Below are 26,934 nucleotides of genomic sequence, written 5' to 3'. Positions count from 1 at the left end.
TATAAATTATTTCTTGCTTCAAATGTCACCATAAAACAGTTTGCACGCACCTTTCAAGAAACAATGCTTCACTCTCCTTAGAACTAATTAAAGTCCAATTTGACTATTAACATAATCTGAATTACTGCGCACAAGTACAAAATAGTTCCAGCAAAATATTCATTTTTACTTAATTTTGTTTAACTGAGGTGGGAGAAAAAGCATCTACCATAGCCGCTCGTGTAAGATAGGTTCATCCCAACCCTCGCGCAGGGTGTTTTGTGGAAACTCTGTAAACCTTGTTTCCGCAAAATACCCTACGCTCGGGTCGGAATGAACCTATCTTACACTCTCGGCCATGGAAGATACTTATAATCACCCTGTTGGTTCATTCATCTGTCCATCCCACCGCATTTCTTTTATAACTATTGTTAATAACTTATCAACTGTTCAAGATATCCAATTCATACTTTCTGAACTTCCTTACAGGAAAAACACACTATGTTGTGACAAGTCATGTAACAAACTTTTTCTACCATTGTCAGATTAATGGCCCTTTGTAAACATAGAAACTATTGCAATTTTTATTGTTTTGTTTGATAACTTTTTAATATATTTCAGGTATGTGTAGTTATAGTGACAGCCGTGCTAGTGTGTGTAAATATATGGAGCTTTACTATGTTGCGACAGGATTTTAACATCTACGACTACCTTCCACAAGATTCATACGCCACCGAGTATGTACAAGCCCAGCTGAAATACTACCCAGACAGGGGATTTGATGCTTCCATATACTGCGGTATGAAGAAAAATTAATGTCATTAATATGTATAGCTACAGTCTGCTTTGAGTTCAGTGATAGTCATAGTGATTGTTCTAGATTCGTAATGCTTATTTATTAATTTCCAGATGGCATGGACTACTTTGTAAACAGAAGGAAATTAGAAGCTATGTACAGTGACGTAACCAGTGACCCATATATTCAGAATGGTTCTGTTGTATTTTGGTACCCAGCATTCACCAACTACCTCAAAACTACACAAGATTCCATGGTTACCTCACAAGTAAAAGGTATAAATTGTTTTGTATACATTTTCTGTATTTCACATTAGAGACATAACCTGTTTATCTAGGATGGTTGCATTATGTTTTGGTACCGTGCTTTATGAATGATTCCGATATGTTTTGGTACCCAGCTTTATGAATGGCTCCGTTATGTTTTGGTACCGTGCTTTATGAATGATTCTGTTATGTTTTGGTACCCAGCTTTATGAATGGCTCCGTTATGTTTTGGTACCGTGCTTTATGAATGGCTCCATTATGTTTTGGTACCCAGCTTTATGAATGGCTCCGTTATGTTTTGGTACCGTGCTTTATGAATGGCTGCGTTATGTTTTGGTACCCAGCTTTATGAATGGCTCCGTTATGTTTTGGTACCGTGCTTTATGAATGATTCCATTATGTTTTGGTACCCAGCTTTATGAATGATTCTGTTATGTTTTGGTAGCCAGCTTTATGAATGGCTCCGTTATGTTTTGGTACCGTGCTTTATTAATGGCTCCATTATGTTTTGGTACCCAGCTTTATGAATGGCTCTGTTATGTTTTGGTACCCAGCTTTATGAATGGCTCCGTTATGTTTTGGTACCGTGCTTTATGAATGATTCCGATATGTTTTGGTACCCAGCTTTATGAATGGCTCCATTATGTTTTGGTACCCAGCTTTATGAATGGCTCCGTTATGTTTTGGTACCCAGCTTTATGAATGGCTCCGTTATGTTTTGGTACCCAGCTTTATGAATGGCTCCGTTATGTTTTGGTACCCAGCTTTATGAATGGCTCTGTTATGTTTTGGTACCGTGCTTTATGAATTATTCCGATATGTTTTGGTACCTGGCTTTAATAATGGTTCCGTTACATTTTGATACCCAGCTCCAAGAATGATTTCCTTATGATTCGTTACCTAGCTGTAAGAGCGGTTCTGTTACGTTTTGGTACCCAGCTTAATGAATGGATCCAATATGTTTTGGTACCTGGCTTTAATAATGGTTCTGTTACGTTTTGGTACCAAGCTTCAAGAATGAGTTCCATATGTTTTGGTACCTAGCTTAACAAACAACCTCCAACACCCCCCCCCCCCCCCTCTCTGTTTTTTAAAACTATAAGTTAAAAGAATTGTGACAGCCTTGTTGTCATTGTCAGTGTCTGTTGCCATTTTTATTTGAAACGATGAGTGCAAAAAGTGTCTGCAAAAATGACAAGCACAGGATTTGTCTGGTTGGAAAACTACTTTTATAATTTTCACGATCATTTTGCAGATGGTTTTCCTCAGTCCAGTGAAGCATTTAACTCCTTGTTGCTGTATTTCCTACAACAGCGGGAAGGGAGATCATTCGGACAGTTCATCAAGTTTGATAACTCTTCCACACCAACAATTCAAGTAGGTGAAATCCCATCACAATTTAGTTTGGGAAGGATAATCAGTTTTTAAAACAGAGACATTTTATTTTCTTTAGATCTATATAAAACAAATACCCTGAAAGCACTTTTTATCTGATTGGTTCGAGGAGTTTCTAGCTTCAATGCATGCTTAGAATCATAAAATTAATTATCCTTTAAGCTTGTCTGTTAAAAGTGAAGATTTTGTGGAAGCCTTGTTTGCATGTCTAGGGGTGGTGATGAGAGCGTTATCGTGTAAAGTGTTAACATTGGCCATAACTTGGCCATAACTCAAATACTGTTAAAAATATTCACATATTGCACATGTGTTGCATGGTTTATTACTTTGTCTTAAAGGGATTAGACACCAGATGATACAATTGCAAGAAAAAAAATAAAATTGTAAAAAACTTTTTCCAATTCTAAATTTACTGCGGTTGTCTACCATTTAAATTCCAGTGAGTTTAAAAATAGCGTTGATATATTTATCTGTACTCATAAACACATCTAATTTAAACTAGGAAACCAATATTACCGCTATTTTTGATTGTGGAAACTCAGATGAGACAGCATCATGATTGTTGTGTTTATTCTTTTAAATATGTAAAATGATGTATTATCGGCCTCCTATTAGCTCACATTGACAATTCTAGGCTTGTTTAGAGGAAATACTGTATTTGCCAATTTTTAAACCACTGGTGTCTAGTCCCTTTAAATTATTGTTGATAACCATGAGAAAAACTGACATGCATTAATGTCCCCTTGTGGGTCTCTTGTTTTAGAAAACATATACTTGTATAGGTACAGTTTAGGTAGAGGAAAAGGTTTTGGATGATGTATTTAGTATTTAGACCGAACTACTGTGAAATCATTAATGTTCTTGGGGCATTAATGTTCGTGGTTTTTGTGGGTTGGGTGATCTACGAATTCAAGATCCAACGAAATATAAACCCTTTTTTCACTTTTCAATTGCCATGTTATGTACGTATAGTCTAGTTTAATCGTTACAGAGGCCGCAGTACGCAGCGTAAATTTCCGTCTCACTGCATATTTTACTATCATTTTTTTGTTAATATATTATATCAGCCTTTAACAAATAACAAACCAAATCATTTTTATGTGTTTTATGAACCAAATAACTGAAGCACGTGCCTAAACATGTGCTGTTAATGGAAATTTCCAAGTTTACAAGAGTGAGTGTCGATTCTCGATTTTTTTTCTTTAATGAAATGATTAATAGATTACATTGGAGGTTACTTATTTTCCAACGTGACAATGTACAAAACAACGGTATGACATGGGTATATGCACTTAATTGGCATGCCGTACCACTTTAGCGAGTGTTATAAACCGAGTGACGTAGAAGACGGAAATCACGGGCCAGCGCGTGGAGATAATGCAGACGATCTAGAACGAACGTAGTTTCGATTTTTTTTTCAAAAACGAAAAACCACGAATTCAAGTACCCACGAAATTGTATTTTTTTGGCAAACCACGAAATTTAATGCCAACGAATATAAATGATTTCACAGTAGTATCTTCCACTGGAAATAGACAATTTTGAAATTATGTACAACATTGAAAGCATTTGAACAAAGGCGAAATATATTTATATAGAAGTAAGCAGTAATAAAACATGATGATAATTTTTTTCCATTTACAGGCCACATATATCCCGTTCTTCCACACGCACCAGGCAAGCTCGGCGGGTGATATCGATGCCATGGATAGTCTGATGGCCATTTTGGACAAGGCCAACTTCGTCAATGGATCTTGCTTTTCCTATGGGTTCAAATATCTCAACAATGAAACAAATAGGGTAATATAAAGTTTTATGGATAGTTTTATTAAGATTAACTTTGTTTAACTTAGGTCTTAACAGAAACAACACCTTGGACGGGCTTCCTGACCCTATCTACGATACAGGCGCACACCCAACTGTTTTGAAAGTTTGTGGATTAAAAAAAACACTTTTTATGGAAAAAAAATGATCAGAAAAAAAAACAGCTAAAATAACAAACTTTATGAATGGATCTTGCTTTAACTATGGATCCATAAATCTCAATAATGAAGCTGATGCGGTAATATAATGTTTTATGTGGGGTTTTTTGTTAAGTCTTAAACTTTGTCTTCTGCTGTTGCTTTAGTTTCTAAGAAAAAAATTCATGTACAGTCTTTTTGCAAAAAGTATCTTTATGATAATTATTTGTGTAGCCTGTTTAAGATATTATACTTTTCTTCTAAATTTTTCTGAAAAATCCCCAAACTTTTTGCTTGGCTAACTCAACAACAATTAAGTGGGGTTTGCAAGGAAGTAAAAGGCCAAACAGTATTTTTAATTTTTGCCACCATCCTTACTTGGAGACTAAAAAACCTCACTTAAACCTATGCAGACCGTATTTCCAAAAAGACTCATTTTAACCCAGAGTAATGCTGTCCATTTTACAGGTGTTAAAGGGTGAGCTGTATCGGAACCTGGCATTGGCTGGGTTGTGTGTATTTATAGTCACCCTGCTGCTGATTTCCAATCTCTGGACCAGCATCCTTGTCTTCTCATGTGTTGCTTTCACTGTGGTAAGTTGCTTTTGTGGTTTTGATTGCAGACTTTCTGTAAAAATAAGTCCATAAATAGAAATGTCAAAGGACTGTTCCTCCTATTACTATATTGATGTGGCACAGTTAGCCTACAATACTTGGATGTTGGCATCCTGATTATACCTAGATGTGATCAAGAATGAGGTAATTGATACCTTAAAGTTTGGGGATGCAACCATTGACACGGCAGCCTGATTACCCTCATTGTACAGTCATGGGCTATTCCATTCATTTTCAGATTACTGTGACTGGTTCCCTGCAGTTTTGGATGTGACCAATTTGACATGGCAGCCAGCATCCTGATACATAAATATACCAAAATGGCCTATAACCATTTTCAGATTGATGTGACTGGAACCCTTCAGTTCTAGGATATGACAATTGACACAGCAACCAAAATTCTGATCACCCTTCATATAATACAATAATGGACTGTTCTGCCCTTTTTCAGATTGATGTGACTGGTACCCTTCAGTTCTTGGATGTGATCGTTGACATGGCAGCCAGCATCCTGATTACCCCTTATAATATTACAAAAATGGACTTTTCCACCTTTTTCAGATTTATGTGACTGGTACCCTTTAGTTCTTTAGTTCTTGACCATTGACACAGCAACCAACACTCTGATCACCCTCCATAAAATACAATAATAGATTTATCCACCTTTTTCAGATTGATGTTTGTGGTTTCCTTCTGTTCTTTGATGTGACCCTTGACATAGCAACCAGCATCCTGATCACCCTCCATATAATACAATATTTGGCTGTTCTACCTTTTTCAGCTTGCAGTTACTGGTATTCAAGAGTTTTGGATGTGACCATTGACACAGCAACATGCATCCTTATCAACCTCCATATATAAGCAATCATGGACTCTTCCATTCATTTTCGATTGCTGTGTCTGGTCCTGCAGTTTTGAGATTTGACCATTTACATGTATATGGCAACCAGCATTCTGATAACCCCTTAGTATACAATAATGAGCTATAATACATGTACCTCTTTTTTCAGATTGATGTGACTGGTACCCTGCAGTTTTGGGATGTGACCATTGATACAGCTACTAGCATTCTGATCACCCTGTCAGTTGGGTTGGCAGTGGACTATTCTGCCCATGTGGGTCACATGTTCATGACTTTACTCGGGGATAGGGAAGGTTAGACAACACTGATATTGTGTATTGTTTCCTGTTTCAAAAGGGTATGATAATGAGCCAGATTGGATATGTCCAACATATGGCCCCAATTTCTCATGAGTATTTTAATCATGAAAATTTCAAGTATAATGTTTCATGTACCCTAAAAATTTGCTTAAAATTGATTTTATACAAAACAAAACTCTTTAAAAGGGGAGTATAACACAAATTAAACCAAAACGAAAATATTGAGTTACAGTTGATCCTGGTATATAAGGGACTTGTTTTGGGCCGTACTTTTGGTCTGATCTTAACAAGATCCTCAACTTGATTACTATTCAACTGCCAGCATGCCAAGGTTTCATAATTATTGACTTATAAATGTATTATTGATAGAGGTTATTCCTTATTCCTGGTTATTAACACATGTACATGTTTGACTTAAATAACAGAACAATCTTTAGCTCATCTTTTTTTCAAAGTGAAATGAGAGGTATGTGTCATTATTGTTTGGGGCAGCCTTTTGCAAAACTTGAACCTCAGCAATTATATGTAAAAAAAAAACATTCAAGATATTCAAATGAAACTTGTGTTGCCGGGGACAAGAGGCACATGTATAGCAAGGTCCATAACTCTGGCTTTATAATAATTGCGTTATGCCCCTTGCTCAACTGAATAACAACAACAGCATTTTACATTCACTCTGTGTGGCTTGTATACCTTCCAAACAAAATAGACACCCATATCATCCTATTGAATGGGAGATTTTGCTATTACATTGATTAAGCAAGTCCATGTCCCAGAAAAAAGGTTTTCATATGATTTTCTGTGTCTATTTCAGATCGAGCGAAAGCGACACTTTGCAGTATAGGTCCAGCAGTATTGAACGGAGGGCTCAGTACCTTCCTTGCCTTTGTACTTCTTGCAAACAGCACGAGTTACGGATTTATGCTGTTTTTCCGGGTAAATAGATAATTAGGTTTGTTAAACGGAAAGGTTGAGGGGGAAAGCTCAAGGTTAGTCCTTGGTGTTGTCATAGACTTGATGTTATTTGTGAGGGCGACAGAGTAGTGCAATTAAATAATCTATGACCAAATCATCTAAACTGTTAAGGATACTGAACTGGAACTTGGTACACAAATTAACTCAGCCTCATACATAGTGATCTCTACTTTCTTCCGTTACACTTAATGCTTATGGTGGGACAATTGACTCACAAATTCTCGTTCATATGAATATGCAGGGGAGGCAACTCTTCTTCCAATGAACTCGCATGAACCGTTTATATTCTGAAGTCGGAATAAGACATAAAATATAGAACAAGTAGTTTCATTACAACTTTCTTGTTTCAGCCAATGCATGAATAAAAGTGATTAAGTCTAAGATGATAAGGTTCTGTTTTAGTATAGATACAAAATTTGAAACATATCCTTGGTTCGGAATATAGACAGTATATAGACCTTGTATTTTAGAGTGGTCTTTTTTGGAGACTGTGGAGGCTGTTTTTCAAATTTGTAGTGAACTGGCGGACCGAGTTCAATTCAAGCTTTTGCCACAATACCTTTTTTTACGGGGAAAACATTAGTATGAGTGTTAAAGCATATTTCAACATTGGTTCCATGTGGATCAATGATACTGCCTCATTTATTATTCATAATTCTGAGAATTATTTAGCCAAATCGCCCACAGTACACAATAAAGCATAGCACAAAAGTGTATTGGGGGTATCCGACGATGCATACCATTAGGAATTTGTTGAGTTTTGTCCCTTGATTGACCTAGAAAAACAGATTAGCATTTGCATCCGTTAGCAGTTAGCTTGTTGAAACGACAGGTATTCATCAAATATCTTAAGTCATTTCTAAACTCAAGAAATTTTCTAAATTTACAAATCTCACTGGTCATATGATGTAAGTACTTGATAATTTCTGAAATATATTATTTTCATTGCCTTTATTAAGAATACAGACTATCATGTTAAAAATGTGTATATACTTCTTTAAATTTGAAAATGGCTGAAGTCAAAGAAATATTTATTATTAGATGTGTTATAACTGAAAAAGCCGCTAAATTGGAAGGCCTTTGGAATAATTTTATGTGAAACTAAAGTTGATGTATTGAGTGTGGAAACTTTTGTCAGTAAGATAAAATAGCTTGCTTTTAGTTTTCAAGATGATGATAATATTTTTATGAAAGTTATTATTTGCTAATGCAAAACATAATTATATGAAAATAATAATTTATGGCTGCTTTGAAAATTAATAACTAACAATACTTCCTGATTTAAAGTTTCAGTGCGTCTGAAATGTCAAACCGCTTTTAAACAGTGCTCATAAATTATTAAAAAAAGGAAGTTTAGCAGAAATTGAAATATTGAAATGCAATAAAAAGTCTGTTATATTTGGTATTTTTGTCAAGCCCTTGTGCTGTCAGCTAGACATATTGCCACAATGTCCGTTTCGTGTTTGTACTTTTGTCAGTGTGTCTGTCTGTTTGGACTGACCTTGTCCGGGCTGTGTCTTGACCATGCATTAAAGGAATTTTTAAAAAACTTACCATAAGACCCAGACCTCGAAGGTCAAGGTCACCCTTAGAGTTCAAAGGTTGAAATGATTCTTTTCCGTGTTGAATCTTGACCATACATTATAGGATTCTCAAAAAACCTGCCATGAAGGTTCACCATGATAGGTTGGGTGTCAAGCGCAAGAACCTGGTCAGTACCTCAAAGGTCAAGGTCTTGGAGGTCAAAGGTTGAAATGATCCTTTGCTGGGCTATATCATGACCATACATTATATGATTTTCAAAAAACTTGCCATGAAGGGTCACCATGATAGGTTTGGGTGTCAAACGCAAGAGCCTGGTCTGTACCTCAAAGGTCAAGGTCTTTCTTGGAGGTCAAAGGTTGAAATGATCAATTGCCATAAAGGTTCACCATGATGAGGTGGCATGTAATCCACAAGATTCTTGTCTGTATGTCGTAGGTCGAGGTCACCATTAGAAGTCAAAGGTTGCAATGATCCTTGTTTGGGCTGTACGTATCTTGACCATGCATTATAGGATTTTTAAAAAACCTTCCATGAAGGTTCACCATGATGAGGTGGCATGTAGCCCACAAGAGTCTTGTCTGTATGACAAAGGTCAAGGTCACTCTTAGAGGTGCAATGATACTTTTTTGGGCTGTATCTTGACCATGCATTACAGGATTTTCAAAAACTTGCCATGAAGGTTCAACATGATGAGGTGTTGTGTGGCTAAGAAGACCTAAGTCTGTACCAGGTTCCATGTATGTATGATAGTGTGTCCATCTAGACCTCAACCTTGTCTGGGCCATAAATTGCAATGATAATTATCTGCTTATTGTTCAACACCATGTTATTTTGTGTTGCAATTGCATCAAAGAGCATTATGTCTGTGTCAAAGGCTCTTTCAATTGGCTAGAGATTTGATGTCTAGTATAATAAAGTTAATTTAATATGTAGTAATTATGTCCAAAGGCCCAAAATCACGCCATGCCACTTATTTGTATAACATTCAAGGTCTATGCTCACATGAAAATGTCTAGCGAGAATGATAAAAATGATGGCTCTCAGACAGACTTAATTTCACACTGGATATAAATTGCATTTTTTATTTGTATGAAGGCGGATACTGATGGTGATGTAATTCAAGAGCCTTCTAGCATGCGAAAGAAAATTGTTCTTTTGTAAATCACACCAGACGATATTTGAGAATTGTATTTGAACAGATACAAAGTAGGCATTATATTGCTTTGTACAGTTAGAATACTATGCCAAAATAAAAGAAAATCAGTGATGAAATGCCATTTTTAGCTTCTCTGTTTTTAGACGAAATCAACCTGACGTATTTGATGTATTGCCATAATTGGCCTTGGCTACAGCATGCACAAATATCAAACTTGGCCATAACTCAGAAAACATCATATTCACATGTTGCACATGTGTAGCAAGGTCCATAACTCGGCATTAATTATTGTAGAGTTATTCCCCTTTTTCCACTGAAAACAATTACAACAGACAAGTAAGCATTATTTGCCTCACAAATAACACTATCTCTCACTCTCTGGAGCAATTGATTTAACAAAATGTTTATTTTTGGTTTTTAATAAGAAATTCTTCTAAACTAATAAATTGGCTTAGAATACAACCTACATTTACAGCCAATGAAATTGCAGATAGGCAATCATTATGTACTCAGGCTTAATTTAAAGGTCCGCCTACTGCCACTCATCTGAAACACACTCCCTGCGTTAGATTATGCAATTTATTTGTATCAGCCAATGAGATTGTATTCTGTCAGTTAAGTTTGCTTTGCTCACTCCGCCCATTCTTAATCATTAAGATTTTAGTTCATGTCATCTAACTATTACTTGAAATATAACATTGGGTCTATTGGTCTTTGCAAGTTAACATTTTTATTTGATTTCTTACGCTGACTTATTGACCAATAAATTACTTTTTCTTACAACATTTTGGCGTATTAAATGGTCCCTATATTTTTATGTTCAGCATTTTAACTTTTATATAACACGCATGCCTTATGATAACTGCTTTTCTCAGGTATTTATGACCGTGGTTATTTTCGGGCTCTACCATGGGCTTGTATACCTGCCCGTAATACTCAGCTGGGTGGGCCCCTCGCCCTACCCCTCAGAAGCAAAAATGGCGCCCAAGCATAACGGCATGGCTGATCCTAAACACTTGCATGACGGGGCCAAGATACAGGGCAACGGTCATGTTAAGGTAATTATTTATTCATTTTTTTAGATGTGACGTGTGTCAAAAAATTTATAATGTTGAACATATGTATGTTTTTAGTGGGGATTGGAGTTGGATGGCTTTTAGATATGATGTTTTTTTCAGACATGATGATGATATTAAATGATGTGGGCATTTAAGGTAGATTTGGGAATGTTAGATATAGGGCGGATAGTTCAGAATTTTGTTGATTAACAAATTTGTTAACGGCATCGTTGTTAACCTAAAAAGGTGAACTATTGTATGATATGCTCACATATTTGCATAAAACAAGTACAGCTAAGACAGTTGTAGCAGATCTTGTCAGAAATATTGCAGATTACAAGTGTATCCATTACTCTTCCAGTGCAGTAAAGATTTTAAAGTCAACAATGATGGTGTTAACAACGTTGTTATCTAACTTATTTCTGAACAGTCGACCCAATGTTTGATATTTAATTTATTGGAATTATAAAAAACATGTATTTTAAATGTTAGATATACTAAAAATATATGATTTACTATTTTGGTTAGAAGCAGAACTTTGTATTTTTCAATTTTTGACAAGTATTGTAGGACGATGTTTGATTGGTTTCTATATAGAACAGATGATCATTTGGTATAAAGTTGACAATATATGTATACTATTCATTGTGCTTGTTCAGAGAAATATGACTGGCCTTAAGAGGTATGATTTGATACGAATACCCGTCAGACTGCACGAAATGTTAGACTTCTACTGCACAAATTGGTTTTCTTGGTTATTTTTTTTGTATCTAGAGATGAAGAAGTGAAAGAGTTCCAGTTGAAATTAAAAAATGGTTAAAGATAGATTGTTAGAATGTACTTCCAAAAATAAATGGTTTGAAGCGTCACAGTTACATAACCATTTATTTTGTGTAAGCATAATTATACTAACAATATCTAAGCTTTTTGGTTGTCTACATACTGTTTTGTAAACTACCCACTAACTGGGACAGCCACTGTTTGTATCTACCGCTTCACATGATTAAAACCAATAACAGCTGACTGCTGATTTACTGAAATAAATGTATTGGAAAACTTCGGAAGTTTGTCCTAAACATTGGACAAAATATTATGTTGACCACTAACAGGAGGAGTCGATACAACAGGTTTGATTTCACCATTTAATACTGATTTTTGATTTAGCATTCTTTACGTAAAAATTCTCAGTAAAATTTCATTAAGATGGTTCATGAATGAACAATTTCATAACTGCTTGTCTTTAAATAATTAATGTAAATTGTTCAAATTTAGCATAGTTTTGATACTAACAATTTTTGTTAAGCTGTCAAGTTGGAAATTTATGATAAAGCAAAGTAGGAGAAAATGATCTTTATGGAAGATAAATTCATTGACTGAATTAAAAAAATGCACAAAAAAGGACCTCGTAAAATTAAAATGATGTTCAGTAACATTTTATTAAAAGTGTCCTGGGGGCCATTTTAATAAAGATCTTAGTTGATTTATGTCGAAAATTGAAATTATCTTCAAATCTGGCATATTTTCATAATTTGCTGCATATTTGAGTCAATAAAACTTCAGCCAGTATTGAAAATGAACACATTATATAGGTTGAGGAAATTAAAATAATTGCTGTATGGCCATTTGTGATGTCTATACATTTTTAAGATTATTGAAATTACAAAGTACAATTAAAATCCCTTATTGAAACAGGCCCCTGGGGGACATACTTTTTATAGTCAGGTGCATTGTTGAAATATTTTTTTGAAAAGAACGATTATTCGACTGAATTCTTGTACATGTTAATGTGAAACTTCTTTTCTTTTCAAGCATTTCACTTTTTTTTTAAATTTTAAGGTGGAACGCGACTATGATTTTTTTTTCGAGTTACTGTCTGAAAATTGGTGTACGAATAGAAGAGCATATGCCCAGTTAGGGACTGTTTTTACTTTTTCAATATTCGGAACAGTTTTGAATCTACGAGTTTTCAAAATATGCCACTGACGTCAATTTTGAGACGTCTCTCATATTTTTGCGTTCCAGCTACAATAACCGATAGTTTCACCAATTTTTCGTTTACCGCTAAGAAATTTAAACCTCAAGTGCGTCTTGTGAAAACGTTCACGCTCATATATTTTTCTTTCTATTGTTTTACGTTATTTATTTAAAATTCGTCTTTAACGTCATTTTTCGCGGGAAAAACGGCGTCGTATTTTGCTGAAAAAAGTGCACCTTTCTTTAATTCTTGAAAAAACTGCTCGTTTAATTTTTGATTTTTTTAAATACATGTATTCAATGTTTTATTACAAATCGCCTGATATCAAAAAAAGGGTACCTCACCGACTTCGTTTTGCGCAGTATCAAATAATCTAACCCCTATACCTGTTTCTTTTTTCAATACGTAGTGTATTTAAACGTTTAGCATGACGTTAATCGAATTGTTTTTGTTTATTAAATGGAAAGATTAGAAATCTTAGAGTGTCTGATCAGTTTTATGTTAGGGATATTTGTTATTGTTGTTGTGAAAATATCTAATTCCACACAAGACGGGCGCTGAATAACCAGCTTTATACATCAATGACTTAAATCTGGCGGCTATTTTAATGAGAGGCTTTCTTAATTATTAAGCAATCTCATTTGCCGAATTATAATATTTTGATAATACACAACAATAATCGTTCCAGTCACTATGCTATGAGCTGTGACTATGCTGATTAGTGCTTTGTTTTTATTTATATATATATATATATATATATATATATATATACATCTACAGTAATAACACAACAATAAACGGTTCTACTACTTTATTAGTTACCAATTTCTTTAATAAGTATCAGTAGAGATCTGCAGTTATAAGGCAATCAAAGCTTCTCGTGAGTACAAGCAAATTCATGAGACAACTTTTGGCGATGCATTCAATGCCCATGATACCGAAGCCAACATAGCTACCTTATCCCGCACTCAATGTCCCTGCCGTGCGTATTGTACACGCGTGCGTGCGTGCGGGCGTGTGTACATACATGCCTGCGTGTGAGAGCGTACATGCGTGTGAGAGCGTGTGCGTGCGTGTGTATGGGCGTGAGTATGATCGTGTGTGTGCGTGCGTGCGTGCGTGCGTGCGTGCGTGCGTGCGTGCGTGCGTGCGTGCGTGCGTGCGTGTGAGCGAGCGAGCTATAACAACCCTTAACAAAATGAGCTTATATTAACTATTTAAAGATGCACTCTTACTCTCCCATCTCAACTCAACTCAATATCTTAATTTCCCCATGGCTGGACATATTCATAATATATCCAAACATTGATAGACATAGAACATAAATTATAGTATATACAATAATAGTACAGTTTAAAAGTATAGCATATTGTTGTCATAATATTTATATAGGTAGGATATAGCTATATATAAGTATAAATAAAAAGCTTACATTTTACATGCAAATAAAATAAGTCTATTTGACTTTCATGAAAGTAAGGTCGTATGTGATCTGACGCTTGGATGGAGAAATTTTGTCGAAAACAAAGGTTCTTATGAGAAATACCGAGTTCATTTGAAAGAAATGAGCATAAAACATGGTATTTTTACATTATGAGATTAGAGTAGACCACAGTAAATATTTTAGCATTCACCAATAATTTAATATTTTTGTGCATTCTGTTATTAAACACGCGGTTAAAATCTTGTAATCAGTAATTAATTTTTCCATAAATGCATAATTGAGTAAGAAGTTAAAGTTTTATTAGACAAAATTGATCTTGTTATACATGTTTATGCATGGATTTTGGATAAGCATGTCACTTTAACTATAGTTCATTTACAATCAGTGCTTTAATTATTTAAAAATGTTAACTATTCGGAATTCAACAGAAGAAAACAATGTTGAATTATCAATCTAACTAAAATTAACAACAACTGTTATATGTTATTGATCAGTGGTTTATTCAAAACTAAGCTCTTATTAGCGTAAATAATAGTTCGATTTACGTCATGCTAAACGTTTTATAACAATACGTAATGAAAAAAACAGGTATAGAGGTTAGATTATTTGATACTGCGCAAAAACGAAGTCGGTGAGGTACCCTTTTTTTGATATCAGGCGATTTGTAATAAAACATTGAATACATGTATTTAAAAAAATCAAAAATTAAACGAGCAGTTTTTTCAAGAATTAAAGAAAGGCGCACTTTTTTCAGCAAAACACGACGCCGTGTTTCCCGCGAAAAATGACGTTAAAGACGAATTTTAAATAAATAACGTAAAACAATAGAAAGAAAAATAAATGAGCGTGAACGTTTTCACAAGACGCACTTGAGGTTTAAATTTCTTAGCGGTAAACGAAAAATTGGTGAAACTATCGGTTATTGTAGCTGGAACGCAAAAATATGAGAGACGTCTCAAAATTGACGTCAGTGGTATATTTTGAGGAGTCATAGTTTCAAAACCGTTCCGAATATTGAAAAAGTAAAAACAGTCCCTAATTGGGCATAAGCTCTTCTATTCGTATACCAATTTTCAGACAGTAACTCGAAAAAAAATTCATAGTCGCGTTCCACCTTAAAGAAAATAAGATTATTTTTTTTTCACTTATTACGAAAACCAAACTCTAGGCTAAGTGCAAGAAGGTTGGAACTCGATATAGAAATAGAAGTTGTAACAACAGTCTAGCGCTAAGCCTGGAAACAGTAAAGTCAACATTTCGTGCAGATTGATATATGTTGTGTCCTCACAGTAATCTTTATTTCTAGTTTTAGCCAATGATCGTCTCAGTTGTTTTCTTTTCTTCTGCATGTTTAAAATGCCAGATGTATTAGTAAGTTCGTTTAATATTATATAGTGGATTTTTGTTTGTTTCAGTGTTAGATCGTAATATATTTCACCGAGTGAGAACCAAAATTTATATTTTCATGAGTGGCGTAGCAACGATTGAAATATTCACTTTTTGGTGTCCCTAAGGTGAAATCTTGTGCTTTCTAACACAGAAACAAACTATTTTTCATTTTATTATATGCCTAAAATTGGAATTAAAAGTAATTTAATTACACTTTTTCTTTAAAAATGCGCCAATTTGAATGCACACGTAGTCATTTGAGAAATGGCGTGGTTGAAATTATGTTTGATTTAGAACTGAGACCTGGAGACTTAAATTTCAAAAAATAAAAATAAATCAAATTGATATTTTCACTGTGAAATAACAATTTTATTTCACTGATAAATCTCTATAAACCACTTGAAAGCATATAATAAATTAGTAAGTTTATTTCTTACGCAGTTCTTAATGTTATATGTTTTAATTTGTATTTTAAGGTATCCATCGTACAATGATGTTAATCTTGTTGGCTTAGTGACCCTATACTTTTTTGGTATCATTGAATATATGCCCTTTCTTTCATTGAGAAGTGGCCTAATCAGTCGTCCAAGTTGAAATCCCTCGTATATATATATATATATAACTTTAGCATAGAAGTAAAAAGGCATAGTTATGAAGGGAATGGTTAAGTTATTTTTAGTAATGAGAGAAATAATGCTCCTAATATTATACCGAAAATATATTACAAGGACTTTTGGCTTAAAATATAACATTAACAGTAGAAAAGAAGAACAAAAATTGGAACTGCAATGATATCTTATATATATATATATATATATATATATATATATAAATTATATATATATCTTAAGTTTTTGGTCGTTTTTTTATATATTAGTAACCAGCAAGCAATGCTATAACAAATGATACCAAAATCATATTGGTCACTTAAGGATTCAAAATTTATAGAGGATAATTGTTATTTCAATGTAAGATCATAATAGGTTCACTGAGTGAGCACCAAAAGTTATATTTCATAAGGTGAAATGTAATGCTATCTTACACTGGAACAAACATTTATTTCTTACTATTATATGCCTTAAATTGGAATTAAATTGATTTGATTACATTTTTTGGTAGAAAAAAAGTGCTAATTTGTATGCGCACATAATGTAATTTGATGGCAGTTAAATTGTTTCCCAGCCTTGATTGATTTAAAACAGTGAGCAGGGTTAAATTTCAAAACAATGAAAAATATCAATTTCATATTTTTACTCTTCGAAACAGTGAAATATCAATTTTATTTCACTACGCATTCTATAAACCACTGTAAAACATAAAATAAAACTTTATTACCAATAGGTCAATGAATTGACAAGCTCACGTGTACATTAGATACCTTTAAATTACTGTATAATGATGAGAAATATTTTCATTTTGAATTATTTATTTATATAGATTGCAGTATCTGATTAGAATTAGTTAATTCTAATAATTGGTTTAGTTATGTTCTTTGTAGAGGCTATTTTCTGAAGTAGATTCTCATATCTATCTTTAGATGTGTAGAGATGATTTGTAAGTATTTCCCATCACCACGGAAACCCCCTTTTCACGTTGGAATCTTTCACCCTCCTTTTTTCCATTTTCTGGAAAATTCCTGTTCCTAATTGTGAAAACTAAATTATACAGCAGTGGCAATTTCTGTGGTAACTAAATTATACAGCAGTGGCAATTTCTGTGGTAACTAAATTATAGCAGTGGAAATTTATGTGGTAATACTATGGAAGAATATATCCCTGCCTTTTACCCCGATGATGCAATCTCTCATTTTTGTATCGCCTGAAAAGACGACATATAGGGGTTACTTTTGTCGGCGGCCCATTTTCGCTTGTCCGGGGTATATCTCCTAAACTATTAGTGACATCAACTTGAAACTTCATATGTAGATAGATCTAATTGAGGGCAAGTGCAGTGCACAATAACAGTAACTCTTGCTTTCTTAGTTTTAAAATTATTGCCCTTTGTTAATTTTCATGCTTAAAGTTTTGTCCGGGGCATATCTTGAAGAATATAAGAGGTATCAACTTGAAACTTCATAGCTAGATAGATCTCATTGAGGGCAAGTGCAGTGCACAATAACAGTAACTCTTGCTTTCTTAGTTTTAAAGTTATTGCCCTTTGTTAATTTTCATGCTTAAAGTTTTGTCCGTGGCACATCTTGAAGAATATAAGAGGTATCAACTTGAAACTTCATAGCTAGATAGATCTCATTGAGGGCCAGTGCAGTGCACAAGAACCGTTACTCTTGCTGCCATATTTTTAGGGTTATTGCCCTTTGTTAATTTTCTTGCTTAGGTTTTGTCCGTGGCACATCTCGTAAACTATAGGAGGTTTCAACCTGAAACTTATTCCGTAGGTATATCTGATTGAGGGTTCAAATGCCACCTACACTTGAAAGTTAAATGGCAACATCATTGTCTATAAATGAATAAAATGCCAATCTAACAGCTATAATGTCGACAGTAAATAATTCGTCAGGCGACACATCCGACTCGCAGAGTTCTAGTTTAAAAGTAGCTTCCCAATAGTTTTAGAGTCCAAAGCAGATTTATGTTGCTGGTTTCTCTTGGGCTTTCCTTAGAATTGTTCTTGATTTTTAACCGGTTACGTAGAACATAAAATGCTTATCATTACCTATATTGCATAATTTTTATTACAATTATTGCCTCTGCTGTATCCATTTCAAACAGTTTTTAAGAGATTTTTTTCACTTCCTATGCCAAATGTTCACTCCAGGGAGGATCCCGGAATTGACGTTAGGGGCAAAACCTTTAGACATTCGCCCCTCCCTCAGAACTGAATTTTAAATGGTGTAAAATTTTGGCATAATTTGTTTAAAAGATTGAACTGCACATTAAATAAAATATTATCATTTCAAATATTTATTTTATCTTATTGAAAATTTGAATGTTAAATGAACTGAATAATGTTTACCGGTATATATTTTTTGTAAAATTTGAGGTTCCAAATATGAAAATAATCTAGCTCATATGTTTTTGAATTTTGTCGTAGCCTTGAGGTTGTATTTTTTTAGTGGATATGTCAGGGTGAGAAATCACAAGACTTAAAGGGGTTCTCACTTGAGTCACCACGGGTCCTTATATTTTATTGATGCAATCCTTGGCCAATAATTAAATTTGACACAAAGGATTGAATCATTGAATTCTTTCCTCTGTGCAGGATTTCAGCAATGGCAAAGCGTGTTGAGGTTATCAAAACCCACGCTAGTGGTTATCGCACACTGATGATAATTGCAGATCGCTGTCTCAAACGCATTTAGCTCCCCTAAATATAATATTCTTTTATAGGCTAAGAAATATTTTTCTGTCTTTTCTGTAAAAAAAAATATTTTGAAATAAACGTCAGTTACTGGTTTGTTGGCATTGGTTGAGACCAATGGTGACCCATGTGAGAACCCTTCAAGTCAAGTGATTTTTCACTCTGAATGGGGTCGTGCAACATCATGAACCTTATCCATAACTCAGATGAATGTTTAAGATAATCACCGAAAACAAAGTACTTATCTTACTACATACAACTGTTTTACTTGAAATAGAGCCCATGATATCACCTTTGCTTAAATGATGGATGAACATGAGCATTAACAGGAACTTCCGATTGTCTTGTTTGTTTTAATGAAAATATGCATCTTTTTTTTTCATTTAATTTGTATAAAACTTTAATAAGTATAAAATTAAGCATATTATTTTTTGTTCAAATGTTTTTTTTTGTGAATAAGAATAGATGCATGTTGTCAAACAAGAGCTATTATTCTCATATTTGCAAAATGAATACTTTGTGGCCATCTCATCAGGAAGTTTACAAAAATAATAAAGAATATCAGTTAAAGCTGCAATCTCACAGATTAATGTTTTATGGCTTAAAGCTTTACTTACACTTTAAGAAAAATAAGATTATCAGCAGTTTTCTAAAGTATTGGGATCTGTTTGACATGACCAAATTGAAGGCATTGATGCCAATTTAAGCTGATTCTCTGACCTTTTTTTTTTAAATTGTCAAAATTGTCAGTCTGTGAGAATGCAGCTTTAAATACTTTTCGGTGTCATGAATTTGATGTTGATATTAACATTGTTATAATTCTTTTTGATTTCAGGGATGTTTCTGTACAGGCTGACAGTGTTTGCCATCAATGCAGATGCACCCTACATTCAGAACTTCTTAATCGACCTTCACATGAAGGTCAAGGTCATATAGATTCACAGCAATATTCCAGTACTATACAAACCATTTCAAGCATGGCTGAAAGAAATGATACCAGAGCAACTGCTTATGTTAGAAATAATGGGGATGAGTCACAACAACCTCTTATGAGTGACCTTGAAATTGGAAATTTATTTGACCTTGGGAAAATAGATGAACTTGATGGTTCAGAGGTCAAGGTCAGAGAAGAAAATACTCAGAGTTGTCAGGGGTGTGACAAAAAGTGTGTAATGTGCACCCTACAGCAAGCCCAAAGAGATATTCAATTTGCCCTTGAACAAATGTCAAGGACAGACTCAACTGATATTCAGTCGCGTAGCTGTAAAGTTCACAATAACGTGACAAAAACTTGTGGTGCTAGCAATGTTTAAGTTATTTATTTGTGTATTCTGAAGGAAATTTATATATTATTTACTGTCAGTATTTGTATCACTGTATTTTAATCATGAAAAAGATTATTATTATTATTATTATTATTATTAAGGTATACCTTTTTATCAGGTGTTGGTCAAGTACAAAATTGAGATTTTTTATTTATTATATTAAGTTTATAACTCTACAATTGCTCTTATGAAAATATTATTGAAATATTTGTAAGCTATTTACCAAAGAAAATGCATAGATTATAACTTATTTCATAATACCATGTAAATCGATATGCTCATAGATTAAGATACTGTTTTGTTATAACATTTAATTAAATATTGCCAAAGATCGGTATGTTTTGGCTTTTGAATATAACTTGCCATTTTATATTTTGCATTTTGTTTAAGCCAGTCTTGACTTTTATGATATCAAAATACATGATAGTTAAGACTTCAGGCCTGTAGGAGCTGGGCCCGCAGGGGCTACGGTTGTGGCCCCAATATTCGGGCTGGTAATGGCAATTGGGCCACGAATGTTTGATACCGATTTTCTTAAAAGTCATATTTTAAATAAAGCTACGCGCATATAGATTAATACCAGTCTGACATGATATTGAATAAAGGTCACCATGTCATATTTACAACATCTAGCTTATTGGGTGTGAATGGCGTGAAAATAGTAGGCAGATTATTAAAGACGGGTAAGTGAAAGAAGAAGAGACAATAAGACAATAATTATTTGTATCGTTTTTGATGTTTCATGAAAATAAAACCAGAACTCACTGGAAATGGGGTTTTTCAATGCTTAATGCTTATATACTTCATTTTGTTAAACTGCATAACATATTTTAGCATCATGTTAAATATACATAATATATTGTTAACATACTTTTAAAATGTGTTGTATGCCATGAAATCATGTGTTCATACAATATGCACTTATGTATTTGTGTATACATGTATGTGTATTTGTGTATATGTTTAAATAATGATGAATTGAGATTTTCATCTTGAATCTACATGTCAGTACACAATCACTTAGAATGTTCATGCTTTTATAGGAAGAGCTTTTAGTAATTTAAACTTATCATTACAACTATCCATACAATCATTTAATTTCATTATAATTGTTTGCAGATAACATCAGTGGTAAAGTTTACCTAGTGGGGAATTGTTTTCCTGCAAGAATTATTCTCATTCATTTATAGTCATACATTGTGACCTGGGCCAGTATTCATGAAACGTCTGAGGTAATAATCTATCTCAAGTCATTTTCCTCCATAAGGTATCTCACTTGTCATATAATAAAATATTATACCTTACTTGATGTGACCCTTCTATGTGTATATAATTTTATGCTAATGCCTCGGTCCATATACACCTTCGGAGGCTGACTGGCCGGTCCTTATAATGTCATATGACCCTCAGTGGTGTGTAATATTTCTTAAATAATTCAAAAATATCTGAAATACTTTATTAACATTGATTTTTTTTTTGAATATTTATCATTTTTATTTAAAAAAAAAAAACACAATAAATTTAAGAAATGAATATTGAGTTCAGAAATGACTTAAGATGTTTTATGAATACCAGTGCTGGTCCTTGCCCTTGGCAAAACCTCTCAAAATATTGTAAGTAACCGGTTAAAGTGTCATTTTTCATTTAGCAGAATAACTTGCTTACACTTCTTTTAAAAAATAAAAGTAGTTTATTGTGTCGATGATTCAAAATAATTTCCTTTAGACATCTCCTATCTTATCAAAAATAGGTAATTACCGGAATGCAATTTATACAGAAACGAAAACAATGCCCTTAAGGGTTATTGTTTTATTAAAGGATTGTTAAAGAAAATGGGGTCTGATTTTTTGTTTCTAGAAATGAAAATGTTTTCCACATACAGTAAGTATATTCAGAGATTTCAAAATAATATAAAAAAAAATTGAATGATTTAACCAAATATAAGTTATTTTTTTTATATATATTTTTTTACAAAAAGCTATGCACACCCTGGAAAATGAAAACCCTATCTATTTTCTTCCAGATACTTATGTAGACACATGAAATATTTCATATTTCATAATTCAATGATCTCAGTAAACTTTTGTTAAGTAATTATGCCCCACTTTCAAGAAGAGGGAGTATATTGCTTTGCACATGTCGGTAGGTCAGTTGGTCCATCGGTAGACGAAAGCTTGTCCGAGTGATAACTCAACAATTCCTGGACCAATTGTCATTAAATTTGACTTTAATGTTGGGCCTGACCAGTAGGTGACCACTATTGATTTGAGGAATCATAGGGTCAAAGGTCAAGGTCACAGTGACCTTTAACAAGAAAAGGTTGTCAAAGCTTGTCTGAGTGATAACATATCAATGCCTCGACCGATGGCCATCAAACTTGACACCAAGGCTGGGCATGACCAGTACATAACCCCGATTGATTTTAGGGGTTATTGGGTCAAAGGTTAAGGTCACAGTGACCTTGATTGCTGAAAGGTTGTCCAAGTGATAACTCCACAATGCCTGCACCCATGACCCTCAAACTTGACATGGAGGTTTGGCCTGACCAGAAAATGACCCCTATTGATTTTATGGTTCAAAGGTCAAGGTCACAGTGACCTTGAATTCAAACTTGATAATTCATGGACATATGGTCATCAAACTTGACATGAAGGTTGGGCCTGGCCAGTGGATGACTCCTATTGATTTAAGGGGTCATTGGGTCAAATGTCAAGGTCACAGTGACCTTTAATGCAAAAAGATTGTCTGAGTGATAATTCGACAATTCCTGCATCCATGGCCGTCAAACTTAACATTAAGGTTGGGGGTACCAAGTAGATGACCACTAGTGATGTTTAGGTCATAAAGTCAAAGGTCAAGGTCACAACACATATTGGTCGTTCAATGACTTGGTATTGGTCATTAGAATGAGCATGAACATGATTGCAAACTGTACCTACTATCCTCACTCTATGAATGATCATAATCTTAAAACTGCCTCAAAGGCATCCAATGTCAATGACAAATCAGCCGTCATTTCGGTCCATGCATATTTCTTTCAATTGTTTAAATATTCTTGACAACATGGCGCTCAGGGGGGCATAATGGTTGAAAAACATCTCTTGTGTGAAGAAGATTTCATTTGTTTCATAATATGTATTGGCTTTTTAGTATGCTTGTTGAATGTCATGAAGAGATTACATGTAGTTTGAAAAACTAAAAAAATTATGACTTCGAAATGTCAACCATCCAAGCATATTTCAAATAAAGGCATGTTTAAATATGAATGATCGTTGTTAGCTTGTCTCGAAATAAAGTTATTTCCACTACTCAAAAACCATTGAAGTTATAAATTCAAGTAAACTGAAACCTGGTACAAACATGTACATGTATGTTGCCAGAGACGGACAATATGGACATGTACAGCAAGGCCCACAACTCTGGCCTAAATAATTGTGGACTCAATGTTGTCGCCTATTACAATATGGACATGGACAGCAAGGCCCACAACTCTGGCCTAAATAATTGTGGACTCAATGTTATCGCCTATTACAATATGGACATGGACAGCAAGGCCCACAACTCTGGCCTAAATAATTGTGGACTCAATGTTATCGCCTCTTTATGATGTTAATAATTACAAATAAATGTTATTGCACACTCTGCATTGCCATTGGTTAATAAGGCCTGTGCTTGTTTTGTATTATACTAGGCATTGGAAAGGCATTTTAAAATGAAATAGAGCTTCAAAATTTTGTAATTCCTGCAAGTTTTTAGTGTGTGTGTGGGGGGGGGGAGTGGGGAGTACTCTACATTCGTTGCATCCTTCATTTGCAAATAAATACTATGTCCATTTCAAAAAGTCGATGAAACTCATCCATTTGTTGGTGAATGGAACAGAATCAGCTTCGGCTAGCTCCTTTGGGTAATTGCGGAGTGTTTTCCAAGTGTTGACAAGTAATGTCTTCCTCTGCAGCCTGAATGAGCATATGACCATCAGCATTTGTTTTTTAATTTTCCCAATTTTGAAATCCCAATTGTTTATTCTGATAATCATGATAATAATTCCCATCTCAAGTATGAAAACTCTTAAAAGAAGTAAACATTAAGCAATTTATTGAAAACCAAAAATAGAGAGATAAGCTTAATCCTGTTATAAGAGACTTCAGAAGTTTCGAGAAATCGAGGCCTGGTATACAATTTTAAAATCCAACCATAAATGAGAAAGACATGGACGGGACAAAAAGGGGACGGACGGATTTGACGACGTGCGTGATTCCTATTTAGCCCCCTCTTTACTTTGTAAAGCGGGTGTATAACTAATGAAACGCAGTCTTTAATATGTATTACTACATTACAAATAGAATATAATAGCCTTTAAAGCCTTCTTCATAACGTGCCCACGTCAACGGATCGAAGGACCCCTTGTGTTGAATACATTACATTCTTGTGTGCAGACGATGGAGCCTCGACTAAGACCAGCGTAGAGGCTCTAAAGAGGACAGCCTTTTCCTTTTAACAAAACGTTTGGCGCTGAAGGATCATCAATATATCAATCATTATGGTTTCCACCGCCTTTTGGCTTCAAGTTGCTGAAGTGGGTCCCAGCCTAGATTCTGCACCATCTTGGACACACGACTTGGAGTTTCTGTTTCAGTAGGGTTCAACAAATGTGAAGTCAATTCCAATGTACATGTAGGACAAAGGATGAGTACCTGGCGTCATTAACTGACTATGTGCAGTCTTCAAGATTGCGGCGGACGAGTCATGGGGTTCTGTTGGGCCTTTCAGTTGTCCAGTTGACGCATTTTTCTCACCTGCGATATTCACTCAATGTGACACATATGCACTTCATTCGGTCAGTAATCTGCAGGATTTAAATAAAAACTTAAGTAGCAATGGGGACTGTATTGGGTATTGATATTGTTGCAGAATTATTAGAGATAACGATATACATGTACACTTCCTTGGACAAAACTTAATCTGTCAATCCTGTTCACATTCCTCGAGCTCTGTGTGATCAAACTGTTGGTTCCAAGTACGCATCAAGCTCAATAGAAGCCATATCTTCATGAAAAAACCCATTCTCATTCATCAGAGGTTCGACAATGCTAAATCTAACGCATAGCAATATCACTCTGGTGTACGAGAATGTATTGTGGAAGCTCATTGTCTTGTTGGCCTAACTACGCGAACAATCTAAATAGAAATCTTATCTACGAACATATTCTTAACAATGTAAGTAAAAAAAAATACATTTAGTTAATACAAGTCAACACACAATAATAATAATACAATAACAAAACTAAGAACCCTGAAAGGAAATAATCCGAAATAATTCTGAAAAACAACGTTTGACTTTGTGTTGACTTTGAATTGCAAAACTGAATCGATTAATGGCTCAATTTGAGCAGATTTTGAAAGGATTTGTCAAAATCATAAAATCTAAAGAAAAATGTACCCAAACTTGGACTATGAGTGATAAAAGTCAAGCATCTTTACGAACTCCCATGTTAGCAAAATAATAAATGTGTGTGTCGTTACTCGATGATCGTGTTAAGCCAGGGGCACTTAAGATAGAATCAACATTTACGGAACACTATTAAATTTCTAAACTGTTGACACTCTATATTATGAAAGCACACACCTTAAACTGAAATACAGCGATTTTCTATTAGTGTTTAACATTTTGCGACAAGGGTTCGAGTTAAAGGCTTGTACCTGCACTGTTCTTTGTTTATTAACTTGAAGATTGTTGACATTAAATCAAAATTGTTATTATTTAGTGTGGAACTATATGTATCTATCATGTGTTTCCGGTACGGATGGAAAAAACCGACCCGAGGGCTCGTGCGTAAGCCGGTAACGAGGCTTGATAGATACATATAAACATATAGATACATATAGATTGATATATTTTCTTGCATATCTAAATTTATCAATTTGTGAACTTTTGTTCAATTACACCAAAAAGCGCGTGCGCCGCTGTTTACTGACGTCGTAGAGCGCAGTAACTTTGAATAACTAAATATAGCATTTTTAACGATTATCTGTAGTACAATTCCTTGGGCAAAAATTTATCCGACAATTCCTGTTCACATTCCTCGAGCTCTGTGAGAGCATACTCTAGCATTCTCCTTCATCAGGGGTTCGACAATGCTAAATCTTACGCATATAATCATCACCCTGGTGCACGAGAAAGTATTATAGGAACTCGCTGTCTTGTTGGTCATAAGGACGCATACAAGCTAAATTGAAACATTTTCTACTATTTTTTTTAGAATAGAAACAAAACAACTACATGTATAAACAACCCATGAAGTTAATACAAGTCAATTCACAATAATTAAACAATAACAAAACTAAGCACCATAAAAAGAAATAATAATGAAAAACAACTTTTGACTTTGTGTTGACTTTGAATTGCAAAACTGAATCTATTAAAGGTTCAATTTGAGCAGATTTTGAAAAGATATGTCGAAAACATAAAATCTGAATAAAAATATGTACCCAACCTTGGACTCTAAGTGATACAAATTAAGCATCTTCACGATGAGCAAATTGTATATGCGTATTTTGTCACTCGTTGATCGTGTT

The 26,934-nt window shown here is 34.3% G+C and overlaps 1 protein-coding gene across 7 annotated transcripts in view; it reads left to right on the top strand.

Moving 5' to 3' along the window:
• Window positions 1–23,624, top strand: part of LOC128214032 (NPC1-like intracellular cholesterol transporter 1) — a 60,713-nt gene extending 37,089 nt beyond the window's left edge. For all 7 annotated transcript variants that reach the window (XM_052920248.1, XM_052920249.1, XM_052920251.1 and 4 more), the window contains 9 exons: window positions 601–778; window positions 889–1,050; window positions 2,297–2,418; window positions 4,081–4,236; window positions 4,866–4,991; window positions 6,023–6,167; window positions 6,988–7,109; window positions 10,725–10,907; window positions 19,869–23,624. In XM_052920248.1, the coding sequence (XP_052776208.1) occupies window positions 601–778; window positions 889–1,050; window positions 2,297–2,418; window positions 4,081–4,236; window positions 4,866–4,991; window positions 6,023–6,167; window positions 6,988–7,109; window positions 10,725–10,907; window positions 19,869–19,889 (1,215 nt within the window). In that variant the 3' untranslated portion in view covers window positions 19,890–23,624. The remainder of the gene's footprint in view (window positions 1–600; window positions 779–888; window positions 1,051–2,296; window positions 2,419–4,080; window positions 4,237–4,865; window positions 4,992–6,022; window positions 6,168–6,987; window positions 7,110–10,724; window positions 10,908–19,868) is intronic.
• Window positions 23,625–26,934: the final 3,310 nt, after the last annotated feature.

Source organism: Mya arenaria, chromosome 13 (genome assembly GCF_026914265.1).
Source record: "Mya arenaria isolate MELC-2E11 chromosome 13, ASM2691426v1".
Taxonomy (NCBI): Eukaryota; Metazoa; Mollusca; class Bivalvia; order Myida; family Myidae; genus Mya; species Mya arenaria.
Note: the sequence above shows the minus strand (reverse complement) of the source record. Positions and strands in the feature narration are given on the sequence as shown.